Source organism: Engraulis encrasicolus, chromosome 15, assembly GCF_034702125.1.
Source record: "Engraulis encrasicolus isolate BLACKSEA-1 chromosome 15, IST_EnEncr_1.0, whole genome shotgun sequence".
NCBI lineage: Eukaryota > Metazoa > Chordata > Actinopteri > Clupeiformes > Engraulidae > Engraulis > Engraulis encrasicolus.
This window is the reverse complement of record NC_085871.1, coordinates 48,443,076-48,458,075: the sequence shown is the minus strand read 5'-3', so window position 1 is coordinate 48,458,075 and position 15,000 is coordinate 48,443,076. Positions and strand designations below refer to the sequence as shown.

The window sequence follows — 15,000 nt, the reverse complement described above, 5'->3', positions numbered from 1 at the left end:
CCGTAATTATTCCGAATTACTTGGGGTCCATAGGTAATAAAAGTCCCGTCCGAATCGGGCTTAACCCTGTCATACCTTGACTGGCATCTAACACAGTAATGCCTTGCCTGGCATCTAAACACTGAACAGTGCTGTACCTTGACTGCCATCTAAACACAGCACTGTACATTGACTGGCCTCTAACATTGTAATCAACTATAACTGCCATTGAACACTGTAATCTACATTGACTGGCATCTACTGTAAACACAGTGCAGTACGGTACCTTCACCGCCATCTAACACGGTAATATACTGTACCTTCACCGCCATCTAACACGGTAATATACTGTACCTTACCACTGTAATATACTGTACCTTCACCGCCATCTAACACGGTAATATACTGTACCTTACCACTGTAATTTACTGTACCTTCACCGCCATCTAACACGGTAATTTACTGTACCTTACTACTGTAATTTACTCTACCTTCACTGCCATCTAACATGGTAATATACTGTACCTTACCACTGTAATTTACTGTACCTTCACCGCCATCTAACACGGTAATATACTGTACCTTACCACTGTAATTTACTGTACCTTCACTGCCATCTAACACGGTAATATACTGTACCTTACTACTGTAATTTACTGTACCTTCACTGCCATCTAACACGGTAATATACTGTACCTTACTACTGTAATTTTTTGTACCTTCACTGCCATCTAACATGGTAATATACTGTACCTTACCACTGTAATTTACACTACCTTCATCGCCATCTAACACAGTAATTTACTGTACCTTACCACTGTAATTTACTGTACCTTCACCGCCATCTAACACGGTAATATACTGTACCTTACCACTGTAATTTACTGTACCTTCACTGCCATCTAACACGGTAATATACTGTACCTTACTACTGTAATTTTTTGTACCTTCACCGCCATCTAACATGGTAATGTACCGTACCTTAACTGGCATTTCCAGTTCGAGCAGGGCAGCAGCGATGTAGGCCGTTATCGTCACATCATCATTTACTCCCCCCTGCAACAAACAACAAATAACAACAAACAAAACAAAAAAAACAACAACTTTGAATATGACAAGTATGGGTCAGGCAAATATGGGTCCAGTTTGTTCATTATGTATTATTGTGAAGTCCAACACAGACGTAATACCTTCATTCTGTTGTTGAAAAGATTACCCAGCATGGGGTAGGCACCTTCTGGTCGCGGCAAGTAGGGCTCGCCGTTATATACGTAGGACTGGGCGATATAAGAAAAAGGTTAGATTTTGATTCCCCCCCCAAAAAATTATTTTGACTTTATATCACAATTTGAAAAAAATATATGAAGAGTTCAGATGCAAAACCCCCTAACTCCATTTCTGAAGACCTGCACTTCTATATTGTTAGGGAACCCCTTTGTTGGTTTGGTTTACATTCATGTACTTGATAATACATATAAATATTTAAATTAATTAAATAATAATTACAAAAAATAGCAATTTTGATAGATTTGTATTACATAAAAATGAATTATGACATGTTTCTGAAAAGGCACTTAGGGGTGTTTGCATCTGAACTCTTCATGTATTATTATTATTGGGGAATAGGGGCATGAAGGGCATGACTGCAACATAGTTTGAGTTGTTCAGAATCTTCTGAAGTGACAAAAAGCATTAAGGGTGGCCTGATTTTAATTGTGTTCTAATAAACATTATGAAGAGAAGGCCTATTGACTGTCACTATGAAACTTTTTTTTTTAAAGTAAAAGTAAACAAAAAACATCATAATCTACATCTATGGGTACTGTTTGTTAATTATTTTGTGAATAACCAAACACAGTTACCTTCTTGAGAAAACCATGCCTGGGATACGGCCCATGCCGATACGATATGCCCCGTTGTCTGGCTTCCAGCCAATCGCTGGCTTGAGAGATAACTTTTGGGCCGATAAAGATGAAGGACTTGGCTTTGCCAAAGGAGCGCAACACAAATGCAGTGAGCCTGGAGGGAGGGGAGGAGAGGGGAGAGGCGGAAGTTAGATGTCATGATGCATATTTTCATAATTCTGTTTTTAATTAAGTTTGTTGGATTTACTTAATTCAATTTACTTGATTCGATTTTTGACAATGGTGACACGCAAATGCTTTACTTTGGTAGCAACTAAAGCAATTGAGTTAAGGTGACATATTCATATTCATTCATATTCAACACATCTTTGTATTTTTCACAATACTTGTCAAGTGGCGGTGTTTGGTTGGTCACCTATCTAAAGTGAAAAAAGTGAAAGCCCATTGGGAAACTCCAACTCCCATTGTCATTGTGACACAGCACTCCACAGCACACAACGGTGCGGTGGGACGGTACCATGCTCAGGGTACCTCAGTCATGGAGGAGGATGGGGGAGAGCACTGGTTGATTACTCCCCCCACCAACCTGGCGGGTCGGGAGTCGAACCGGCAACCTCTGGGATGCAAGTCTGACGCCCTAACCGCTCACCCATGACTGCTAAGCATGAACTGTAAAGACAACAGCTGTGTGTTCCCAAGCTCCGAGTAGGGAATGAGGATTTCGGGTCGATTCGAAACGGGGAAGGCAGCTGTCCTACCAGTGAGCTAACTGGACATCAGGCTTGTACGAAATTCCGAATTGAACGAATTTGAATTCAAAGTAATGCCATAATATGAACACTTGGTGGTGTCATTACCTTGAATTTCTTTGAATTTAAGCTACACCACCCATTGAGAGTACATAGAACACCACCACCTAGTGTTCATATTATGGCATTACTTTGAATTCAAATTCATCCAATTCGGAATTTCGTACAAGCCTGCTGGACATTGAGTCACCAAGTGCGAGCCGAAATGAAAAATTGCTTTATTTCCTCCCTTGGCCTTTCACTGCAATTGTAGGCGTAACAGTGATATTTGAGGAGAGCATCCGATGCTGACTTGTGCTGCCTTTGTACCCAAAATGCTGTGCACCATCTCCCCCTCAACAGGGTACCTGAAAACAAACATAGCTACCACCCAAGCTACTACCTTATAATGTTCTTTATCCTGACACTTATGTACACATATATTGAGAATTGAAGCGATAAATCAACATTGTAGTATCTAAATATGGCATCGCTAGATCTATTTAATGCTAAACAGGGCCATATTTAGCATCACAAACTAGGGTATGTAAACTTTTGAACAGGGTCATTTGGGTAGTTTGGGTTGTGATCATGCTAATGAAAGAGTAAACACAGAAGATTGCGAATAAATATCTTAAGCCAGTCACTAGCAATGAGTGAAAAAAAAGGTTTTGTGTAATCCTTCATATTTTGTGAGAAATCGCCAAGAAAGCGTATATTCTGCTGGGGTATGTAAACATATGAGCACCACTGTATGTACTGAGTATTGGCTAACACAGGGGTTCCCAAACTTTGCCATGACAAGGCCCCCTAAATACCGGTAGATTCCAACCAAGGCCCCCCTAACATGGGCCGTGCCACACTATTTTTTCTGTGCACCCAGTTTCACAACTCAATGAAGTTCGTGCATTCCTATTCTCATTAATTCAAATACTACATAAAACGTAATACATACAGAAAACATAATACTGAAAATTATTTCTATTTAATTCTGTGTACGCCTCTTGATACTGTCTGTAAACATAAATGTCTGTTCAGGGCTCTAGAGTGCGACCAATTTGTCTTAATTTTAATCTGAATTTTTCCACAGTGCGACTAAAAGAAATCGGAGGTCGCACCGGTGCGACCAGCCTTTTGGGGGGGGGGACATGCAACTCTGAAAGTCTACTTGGGTTCTGTATGCGCCCCATATCGAGGTTTAAACAAATCAGAATTAAGTTAGGGCGGAGCCTTCATCTGGTTGGTCGTGGCCCAGTGTGTGTGTGAGCGCAGAGAAACCCATATGAGCATGCACGTGCCTGTCTACTCTACCTGTCAGTTACCAGTATGCTAGTAAAAGATAAACAATTAGCCAAGACAACATAGCGGAGCTAGTGCTAGATCTAACGTCTGGTGAGTCCGAATGATAAGAACTTTGGATAACTTTACGTGAAGTTAAAACCAACCGAACAATCTGAAGGTCCGAGCCAATGCTCTGACACGGAGCCAACGCCATCGTGTTTAGTGAATGAACCGGAGAATGTGCCAAACACTGAGCCACCGCTCTTAGCCAAAAAGGCAAAAGTATTCCTGTCGGAAAAGTTGCTAGGCCAGTTTCCCTGCGATATGACGATGAAGGGCAGAAACATGATGCAGCATGTTTCCCGTTTTTACCCGCAGACGCTCATCCCAAGTAGTCCAATTTGGCGGGCATCCTCCCAATCTGGCAACACTGCTGGTAGACTGCATCAGGTTGAATGGTGTTGGGGTTCAGGCTCTGGTAGACCGCCCAAAAGCTTATGAAAAACCACCAAAATGCGCTAAATTCCGCCCAAATTCAACAGATGACATTGACTTCTATGGGCCCAAAACGGCTGAAAAAAAAAAAACGCCAAATGGCCAATTTCTCAGATTTTTACCCGCAGACGCCATCCCAAGTAGCCCAATTGGGCGGGTGTAATATCCACACTCGAGTCAGCTTCTCTCTTTAGCCGTGCAGGTTCGGCATAGTTTATTTCACAGGCATAAAGTGCATGGCATGTTCACAAACATAGCGTTGCCCAAACACTGATCCCGCTCCCGCCCCGTAGCTCTACTTTTATCATCCTATCCCACAACTCCCAACATCCTTAAGGCCTACTCAAAAGGGCTAGACATTACAGCGGGCATCCTCCCAATCTGGCAACACTGCTGGTAGACTGCATCAGGTTGGGGTTCAGTCTCTGGTAGACTGCATCAGGTTGGGGTTCAGTCTCTGGTATGACTGGGTCAGGTTGAATGGTTTTGGGGTTTAGTCTCTGGTATGACTGCATGAGGTTGGGTGCTGTTGGGGTTCAGGCTCTGGTAGACTGGGTTAGGTTGAATGGTTTTGGGGTTTAGTCTCTGGTAGACTGCATCAGGTTGAATGATGTTGGGGTTTAGTCTCTGGTAGACTGCATGAGGTTGGGTGATGTTGGGGTTCAGGCCTCTGATAGACTGCTTCAGGTTGAATGATGTTGGGGTTTAGGCTCTGGTATGACTGCATGAGGTTGGGTGCTGTTGGGGTTCAGGCTTCTGGTATGACTGGGTCAGGTTGAATGGTGTTGGGGTTTAGTCTCTGGTAGACTGCATCAGGTTGAATGATGTTGGGGTTCAGGCTTCTGGTATGACTGCATGAGGTTGGGTGCTGTTGGGGTTCAGGCTTCTGGTATGACTGGGTCAGGTTGAATGGTGTTGGGGTTTAGGCTCTGGTATGACTGCATGAGGTTGGGTGTTGTCAGGGTTCAGTCTCTGGTAGACTGCATCAGGTTGGGTGATGTTGGGGTTCAGGCTTCTGGTAGACTGCATCAGGTTGGTGTTCAGGCTTCTGGTAGACTGCATCAGGTTGGGTGTTGTTGGGGTTCAGTCTCTGGTAGACAGTGTTGCCAGATGTGTCTGACCAAATCCCACCCAAAAGCTTCTCAAAATGCACTAAATTCCGCCCAGATTCAACAAATTACATTGACTTCTATGGGCCCAAAACGGCTGAAAAAAACGCGAAATTGCCCATTTTTCCGATTTTTCCCCGCAGACGCTCATGCCAAGTAGCCCAATTGGGCGGGCATCCTCCCAATCTGGCAACACTGCTGGTAGATTGCATCAGGTTGAATGGTGTTGGGGTTTAGTCTCTGGTATGACTGCATCAGGTTGAATGGTGTTGGGGTTCAGGCTTCTGGTAGACTGCATCAGGTTGAATGGTTTTGGGGTTTAGTCTCTGGTAGACTGCATCAGGTTGGATAGTGTCAGGGTTCAGTCTCTGGTAGACTGCATCAGGTTGAATGATGTTCGGGTTCAGTCTCTGGTATGTCTGACCAAATCCCGCCCAAATGCTTCTCAAATACCGCAAAAATGCGCTAAATTCCGCCCAAATTCAACAAAACGGCTAAAAAAACCCCGCCAAATTGCCCATTTTTCTGATTTTTCCCTGCAGACACTCATCCCAAGTAGCTCAATTGGGCGGGCATCCTCCCAATCTGGCAACACTGCTGGTAGATTGCATCAGGTTGAATGGTGTTGGGGTTTAGTCTCTGGTAGACTGCATCAAGTTGGCTAGTGTCAGGGTTCAGTCTCTGGTAGACTGCATCAGGTTGAATGATGTTGGGGTTCAGGCTCTGGTGTGATGACTGCATCAGGTTGGATGGTGCCAGGGTTCTGGTAGACTGCCTCAGGTTGAATGATGTTGGGGTTTAGTCTCTGGTAGACTGCATCAGGTTGGGTGTTGTTGGGGTTCAGGCTCTGGTGTGATGACTGCATCAGGTTGAATGGTTTTGGGGTTCAGGCTCTGGTATGACTGCATGAGGTTGGATAGTGCCAGGGTTCTGGTAGACTAGGTCAGGTTGGGTGGTGTTGGAGTTCAAGTTGATCACATCAAGTTGTCCACTTCCTGTCTGCAAAACAGTGAAGGCGAGAAGGCGCACCTACATAGATAGGCAAAAAGACAGGACTATGAAACTTCTCCAAGTCATTAGGGACATGAAATGAAATGTATTTATTTTTTAGCAAATAAGGCCAAAACTTTAAAAAAAGAAATATGTGGTTAAACTTCAAAAGCTACTACAGCCACATTGGATGCTGCCAGACTCAAACATCTGGGCTCAATGTGTTGATCCAGTCACAATGAAACTACACAGACTGGGATACAGTCAAAATGAAACTACACAGACTGGGATACAGTCAAAATGAAACTACGCAGACTGGGATACAGTCAAAATGAAACTACACAGACTGGGATACCAGTTATCAGTGTGATGACAAAGCGTTGACCAAACGGGTTGTTTTTTATCAACAATCTTCTGATGTGTCATTCATCGGGGCAAGACTAAATTACACATTAAATCTCACATTTAGTCTGGTTTATCAGGCTAATTAACACTGTATTTCTCACCGGATCTTGTCCTGATTGCATTCTGCCTTCTTTCCTGCGTTTAACACAGCAACTAAAAACACATGAAAAATACATTGTAATTGTTGATTGTGCTGTTCTGTTTTCCACCAAATGTGTATTTCTTACATTATTCTTATTGCTGGCACTGCATGAAAAGCAGGATTTCTGGATGAATGGCTCACCTTAAATTGCCACAAACTGACCACAAAAGCCCCAGCATTTGCGGCTCCCCCATGCCCCCCTCCCCTCCCCTACTTAGGAGAGCCTTTAATATGTAAATGCCAGTGATCAGGTCGGCCAGTCTGCAATTTAAGGTGACCCATTCATCCTGAAATCCCTCTTTTCGTGCAGTGTGGTAAGTGAATTTGTCTCACCTGACGAAGAGAGTCACACAGAGTAGACATAGCACTCCACACACTGCGGCAGCCACCACTGCAAACATTACATGGCTCTGCTCCGCTAAAGGAGTTAAAGGGACACTGTGTGAGATTTTTAGTTGTTTATTTCCACAATTCATGCTGCCCATTCACAAATGATATCTTTTTCATGAATACTTACCACCATCAAATTCTAAGTATTCATTATGACTGGGAAAATTGCACTTTTCATACATGAAAAGGGCGGTCTTCTCCATGGTCCGCCATTTTAAATTTCCAGAAATAGCCATTTTTAGCTGCAAAAATGACTGTACTTGGGCCATAATACAAAATGTTAGTTTATTACTTAGTAAACTTTCATGAAAAGGTCATTTTGGCAATAGGTGACAGCGTTTCAAAGAGCAGCATAGTTGCAGTACCTTTTTTGACCATTTCCTGCACAGTGTAGTACCTTTAACAAAACATTTATATGAATCACAAGTGAGACCTTCACAGGTGGGGGAGGAAGACAAAGTCTAACCGGGCGAATAGACCGGCCGCGACAAAATTCAAGTGACAGAGAATCACTTCTGCGCAGCAAGAGCGATACGAGTGGTTGAAGGGACTACTAGAGTATGTCCGAAGCAGAATGCAAGCATTCCAACATTCCCATTGGCTGTGGCGACTGTTGCCGAACCGCGCCATAGCTAATTTGCATAATATTTCCAGGAGTTCAACTACAAACTGTCGCTCTCGTCACGCGAATCGCCTCTAGACGCCCGAATAGCTTTTGTCGCACGACTCAATACAAAGTCAATTACTTCCGTTGCTTGCCTCGCTGATGTCGCAGCCGGTGTATTCGTGCGTTTACACTTGCAAAATGGCTTTAGATGTACACTCTCCAAAACCTTCACTGAACAAAATAGAGATGTACTGCTAATGGGTCAAAGACGTCCAACATGACACTGTCCTTCAGTGCTAACAGATGCTTTTGCTTACTGTAACTGTGAAAAACATGACATTTCAAAACAATTTTTTGAAAAGTGAATGCATGAACGCCAAGCCAAAAAAATATTTTTTAAAAATATCTCTTTTTTTGCATTTACAGTTAGCAAAAGTATCCGTTGCACTGAAGGACATGTTGGACGTCTTTGACCCTATTATACCTTCAACTGTGATGGATACCGGGGGCGAGTTCCCGGCCCCATGTGTATTCCTGGCCTCACAGTAGTACTGTCCTGCATCCTCAGAGCTGATGTTGGAGATGGTGAACTGCTGTCCTGATCCTACTGGAGAGGAGGACTCATTCTAGGGATGGGATATCGGTATCGGGTTCAGATATCAACATAATTCAGAGATCAGAATTTTCCACAAGTATCAGAACTTTTGGTAATGTTTAGAGATGCACAGGATCCAAGATCTGGTTCCGGATCCGGCAGGATAATAGGGTTTTTTCACAGGATCCGGATCCGGCGGGATCTTAAGCAGTGGATCCGGTATCCGGCAGTTACCTAAAAATCAGGATCTGGTGCATCTCTAGCCTAGGTTTTTCAGTCAGTCTTTCACGACCCCAACTGCTGCATGGAGTGAAAGCCCTTTGGAAGCAGCCAGTGCAGGCAGTGTGGCAGTAAGCCAATGAGTCTAAAAAATAGTTTGAGCCAACGTAATAAAAAGGGCCCACGTGTGCGAGTAGGCTATGTGTTTCAACCCTTTCGTAGGATCCGGTATCCGGTTCCGTATCCGGCAGGATCTTAAGCAGTGGATCCGGTATCCGGCAGGATCCTAAAAATCAGGATCCGGTGCATCTCTAGTAATGTTAATTTTGAAATCTTGCATATTAGTTTTCAGGAATGGATTTTTCGTTTTTTACTTGTTAATTTTTACTTATTAATTGGCTTCTTGTTCTTCTGACTTCCTTTTCTGACCAAATAGTCTACTTGGGCCAGTCTCAAGTTGAAACCTATGCATACATGTGGTTTTGGGATTGGATCGGAGTACCCTACTAACAATTTTTAGTTCTACGAAGGTTCCTGGAACACAAGCCCTTGGTTCCAGTTTAGTTCTGGGTACGTCCCCAGAGAGTCATTTTTGGTTATTTTTCCATTCTCACTTGGTTGGCAGGAAAGTTTAATTTTCGTTCCTAGAATGTTATATGTGTAGTTCCCATTCCGTTCCCTTATTGTTCTCTCACCGTCACTTTATTCCTGTTCATGTCATGTTTGTTCCCTTGCCGTTCCCATATGGTTCCCTTAACCTTGTTGGTTGCATATTTGGTTCCTTAGACATGCTCCTGATGTTCCCACAACCTTGTTTCTTATTGTGAATGTGCTTTGGTCCTGCCTCACTATCTCTCACCATAGTTGAGATACCCTGATCATGGTAATTAAGCACCTCCCATCGTCCACCATGACTGAAACACCCTGTGCCCGGCATCAGCTTGCCACACTGCTATCTGAAGATAATGTATAAAGTTGCTGAAAACATGTATGATTTATACTCTATCTATTAGTCTATGCCATACTGTTCCACAATGGGAGAGAAATATCAGCTGAGCATGCATGAACATAATCTAGTGGGGATTAATACCAAATAACCATACCATCTACATCAAGTGGACAATGGAGCAAGCAATGTAACATGTGCTGTTACTGACTAGCTCACAAAGCAAGGCACAAGATGTAGCTAACAAATGCCATAAGCCAAAAGCGCTATTAGCTTGCTGGCAATGCAGGTAAACAAGCGCTATGCTGTGCCATGCTGACCAGCCAGCAGGCAGGCAGGCAGGCAAATAACTAAAGCACTCTGACAGTCCAGGTTTATATACAGGCTCAAGAGTACCATGTGACCAGATTGATTAGGAGTTTTTCAGGTGCAAGCAATTGAGTCATGATATACCAGCCCTAAGTAATTAGGTTTGACCAGGGGCTGATGGACAGATTGGTTGTGAGGGGCCTGCTTGTTACCGGCAAAGGTGTAACAAGTTCTCAAGTTATTTCTTTCACTCGCCACATATTTTGTGTGATGTTGTGTGCACAGCCAAACCTTAAATCAACCCAACCAAGTTGAGTTAAATGAATGAAATGGAATAAAAAAATAGATTGTGTACATGATTAAACCTGGAGGAAATACTGTTACTATTATGTAGATGTACATGATTTAATCGGGTGGACAGTCATCATTGCTTATGCTCTGAACAACACAGTATAAACAAAGTTGGGGGAACATCAGGAGCACGTCTAGGGAACCAGACGTGACCAGACCTATAATGTGACCATCAAGGTTATGGGAACCATATGGGAACAATGAGGGAACAAACATGAAAAGCAATAAAGGTACAGTGAGAGAACGGTGAGGGAATGGAATAGGAACCACACATATATCGTTCTGGGAACTTAAATTAAACTTTCCTGGCAACCCAGTGACAACCGAAACAGAACCAAAAATGACGTATCCGAAACGTATCCAGAACCGAACCGGAACCAATGGCTGCTTGGTTTTTACTGTAACCAAAGTGGTAGATTTTGGTTTGGTAATAACCCCAACCTTTAGAGAACCAAAAGTCAAACGTTCTCTTTATGTTCTCTGTTACTAGGGTAGTATCGATATCGGCAGATATCCAAATTTAGATACCGGGATCGGATCTGAAGTGAAAAAATGTGTATCGGTGCATCCCTATCATTCACCTTAAACCAGGCATAGTTCTCCACAGGTGGGTTGGCATCACTGCTGCAGGTTAGAGACACTGAGACCCCTTTGTGAATCACCCCCCTGGGTGCATTCAAAATGGCTGTCTTCACTGGTTTATCTGGGAGTACAAAAGAAAAAAAAGAATTAATAATCATGACAAAAATCCCACTTAGTGCGAAAAATAAATTTAAACACATTTTTACAAAAAAAAAGATCAGTCAAGCACTGTAATTAACTCTTATTATTAAACTCACATAAAACCTCAACAGATACAGAAGGGGAGTCCTGCTGACCAATAGCGTTCACAGCTTGACAGTAGTACTGCCCATGGTTCTCAGGCTGGATATTGCTGAAGGTGAGATTCTCTCTGTCCTCTTGTGGAATCATTGCCCCTGCCTTGTACCAGCTGTAGGTGTATGGTGGTGGGTAGGCATCAGTGCTGCAGGTCAGGGTTACACTGCTCCCCTCACGTATCTGACCAGGGGGAGTCACCAGAACCGTGGTGTTCCTTGGAGCATCTAAACACGCACGCACGCACGCACACGCGCGCGCGCACACACACACACACACAGAGTCACGCACACACACACACACACACACACTTACACACACACACAAAACAGAAAACAAAAAGTAATGACAAAATTGGCTCATCTGTGTTTTTCATTTTATCTGGAAAAAAAATGAAATACTGTACATATGATTATCAAATACACAAATATACACAAATACACATGATTATCATCACACAACTTAGACAGTCAATTTCGTGTAGTCAACTCTAATTAAACTCACATGACACCTGGACAGACACCACCGGGGAGTCCTGCTGACCAATCGTGTTCTCTGCTCGACAGTAGTAATCTCCAGAGTCGTCAAGCCGGGTCGCGAGAATGATAAAAGTCTTCGTTCTCATCTGCACCAGTCGTGTAGATTTCTCATTCTTTGCCTTGTATATGCTGTACATGTATGGTGGTGGGTAGGCATCAGCGCTGCAGGTCAGGGTCACACTGCTCCCCTCACGTATCTGACCAGGGGGAGTCACCTCAACCGTGGTGTTCCTTGGAGCATCTAAACACGCACACGCACACGCACACGCGCGCGCGCACGCACGCACGCACGCACGCACGCACGCACACACACACACACACACACACACACATACACACACACACACACAAAACAGAAAACAAAAAGTAATGACAAAATTGGCTCATCTGTGTTTTTCATTTTATCTGGAAAAAAAATGAAATACTGTACATATGATTATCAAATACACAAATATACACAAATACACATGATTATCATCACACAACTTAGACAGTCAATTTCGTGTAGTCAACTCTAATTAAACTCACATGACACCTGGACAGACACCACCGGGGAGTCCTGCTGACCAATCGTGTTCTCTGCTCGACAGTAGTAATCTCCAGAGTCGAAAGGCCGGGTAACGAGAATGATAAAAGTCTTCGTTCTCATCTGCACCAGTCGTGTAGATTTCTCATTCTTTGCCTTGTATATGCTGTACATGTATGGTGGTGGGTAGGCATCAGCGCTGCAGGTCAGGGTCACACTGCTCCCCTCACGTATCTGACCAGGGGTAGTCACCTCAACCGTGGTGTTCCTTGGAGCATCTAAACACGCCATGGTATTACATCACATTACACTCAGTTTGGACATGAACGTGAAGGGAGAACACATTAGAGATGGGATTTATGGCTCTTTGACGGGATCCGCATCATAGTGGCTCGTTCCTTTCAAAGAGCCGTTCAAATTATTTATTCAGTGTTACGAGTGTAAAATTTTCACTCCATCTCTAGGTAATTTTGTCCAAGCAACAACTGATTATCCTTATGCTTCTAAAAAAAAATGTTTCTGCCACTCTTTAAGGCAGACATTTATGTTTTTTCCCAAATTTCAGTACTCACGTGAAGGTCACATGCTTAAAATTAATGAAAAATGAACAAAAAAGCGGTTAAGTTTCCCAAGTTTCCGGTTCCCATCGTTCACTTCTGGGAGCCGTTCAAAAGAACCGGCTCGTTCACGAATGACACATCTCTAGAACACAATGGACACATTCTTCCTAAAAATAGGTCACACTGCTCCCCTCACGTATCTGACCAGAGGGGTCCACCAAGACCTTGGTGTTCTTAGGACCCATCTAATAGGCAGGTCACCAGGTGGAAAATTAGGCCTTTTATCCTACCAATGTTTTCTTTGTGGATTACTGAGCAGAAGGCCTATTGGAAGAGATTAAAACTTGGGGACACCTCAATTTTTGCCCAAGATTCAATATGGCCGCCGTTTTCCAGAGTGACTGGTTTTCATGCATTTTTCACTATACTATAAGGTGATATTCATGAAAGAAAAACTATTTTCAGAACTATTCTTTCCTATTTGCAAATAAATGGGGAGACCAACGGCTTAACTATTACAATAGTGGCTTCCCCGAAACATAATGCAGCGATGTACAAATACACACACACACAATGAACAGCCAATCTACAAGGATACATGTAGGTCACGAATCGAGCATTATCATATCCCACATGCATTATTATTCAATATAGATGACATGTACTGTACAATGCTTGCTTGAAAAGCTAATTCCATGAGATTTTTAATTACATTCAGCAATTCTTGCATCAGGGTGTTAAATCTATCACAGTGGTCTCCAATTATTTTCCACCAAGGGTCAAATTATGTAGCGCAAAGGAGGCTGAGGGCAAAATAAATCTACCCTAGTAACAGAGAACGTACCTGTAAAGAGAACGTTTGACTTTTGGTTCTCTAAAGGTTGGGGTTATTACCAAACCAAAATCTACCACTTAGAAACGTTCCCTTTGGTTACAATAAAAACCAAGCAGCCATTGGTTCCGGTTCGGTCCTGGATACGTTTCGGATACGTCATTTTTGGTTCTGTTTCGGTTCTCACTGGGTTGCCAGGAAAGTTTAATTTAAGTTCCCAGAACGATATATGTGTGGTTCCCATTCCATTCCCTCGCCGTTCTCTCACCGTATCTTTATTGCTTTTCATGTTTGTTCCCTCATCGTTCCCATATGGTTCCCATAATCTTGATGGTTACATTGTATGTCTGGTCACGTCTCGTTCCCTAGACATGCTCCTGAAGTTCCCCCAACTTTGTTTATACTGTGTTGTTCAGAGCATAAGCAATGATGACTGTCCACCCGATTAAATCATATACGTCTACATATTAGTAACAGTATTTCCTCCAGAATTAATCATGTACACAATCTATTTTTTTTTATTCCATGTCATTCATTTAACTCAACTTGGTTGAGTTGATCTAAGGTTTGGATGTGCACACAACATCACACAAAAGATGTGGTGAGTGAAAGAAATAACTTGAGAACTTGTTACACCTTTGCCGGTAACAAGCAGGCCCCTCACAACCAATCTGTCCCTCAGCGTCTGGCCAAACCTAATTACTTAGGGCTGGTATATCATGATTCAATTGCTTGCACCTGAAAAACTCCCAATCAATCTGGTCACATGGTACTCTTGAGCCTGTATATAAACCTGGACTGTCAGAGTGCTTTAGTTATTTGCCTGCCTGCCTGCTGGCTGGTCAGCATGGCACAGCATAGCGCTTGTTTACCTGCTTTGAAAGCAAGCTAATAGCAATTTTGGCTTATGGCATTTGTTGGCTACGTCTTGTGCCTTGCTTTGTGAGCTAGTCAGTAACAGCTCATGTTACATTGCTTGCTCTATTGTGCACTTGATGTAGATGGTATGGTTATCTTTTAACTTCATTGAGGAAAACATTTGGTATTAATTCCTACTAGATTCTATTCATATATGCTCAGCTGATAATTCTCACACATTGTGGTACAGTACAGTATAAACTAAGATATAGACATCATACATGATTTCAGTGTCTTTAATCATTATTTAATAAGAGCAGTGTGGCAACCTGATGCCA

The 15,000-nt window shown here is 42.9% G+C and overlaps 2 protein-coding genes across 2 annotated transcripts in view; both read right to left on the bottom strand.

Annotated features, from left to right (window-relative positions):
- LOC134464315 (alpha-2-macroglobulin-like protein 1) overlaps positions 1–1,482 on the bottom strand; it is a 5,952-nt gene extending 4,470 nt beyond the window's left edge. The window contains exons 1-2 of the mRNA XM_063217782.1: positions 1,170–1,482; positions 961–1,035 (exon numbers count right to left, since the gene is read on the bottom strand). Coding sequence (XP_063073852.1) covers positions 961–1,035; positions 1,170–1,202 — 108 coding nt within the window. The 5' untranslated portion in view covers positions 1,203–1,482. The remainder of the gene's footprint in view (positions 1–960; positions 1,036–1,169) is intronic.
- A 4,899-nt stretch (positions 1,483–6,381) lies between these two features.
- The window catches only part of LOC134464314 (B-cell receptor CD22-like), an 11,241-nt gene continuing 2,622 nt past the window's right edge, over positions 6,382–15,000 (bottom strand). Inside the window, exons 2-8 of the mRNA XM_063217781.1 lie at positions 11,852–12,127; positions 11,311–11,574; positions 11,053–11,174; positions 8,536–8,677; positions 7,388–7,472; positions 7,014–7,065; positions 6,382–6,546 (exon numbers count right to left, since the gene is read on the bottom strand). Of these exons, the coding sequence (XP_063073851.1) occupies positions 6,382–6,546; positions 7,014–7,065; positions 7,388–7,472; positions 8,536–8,677; positions 11,053–11,174; positions 11,311–11,574; positions 11,852–12,023 (1,002 nt within the window). The 5' untranslated portion in view covers positions 12,024–12,127. The remainder of the gene's footprint in view (positions 6,547–7,013; positions 7,066–7,387; positions 7,473–8,535; positions 8,678–11,052; positions 11,175–11,310; positions 11,575–11,851; positions 12,128–15,000) is intronic.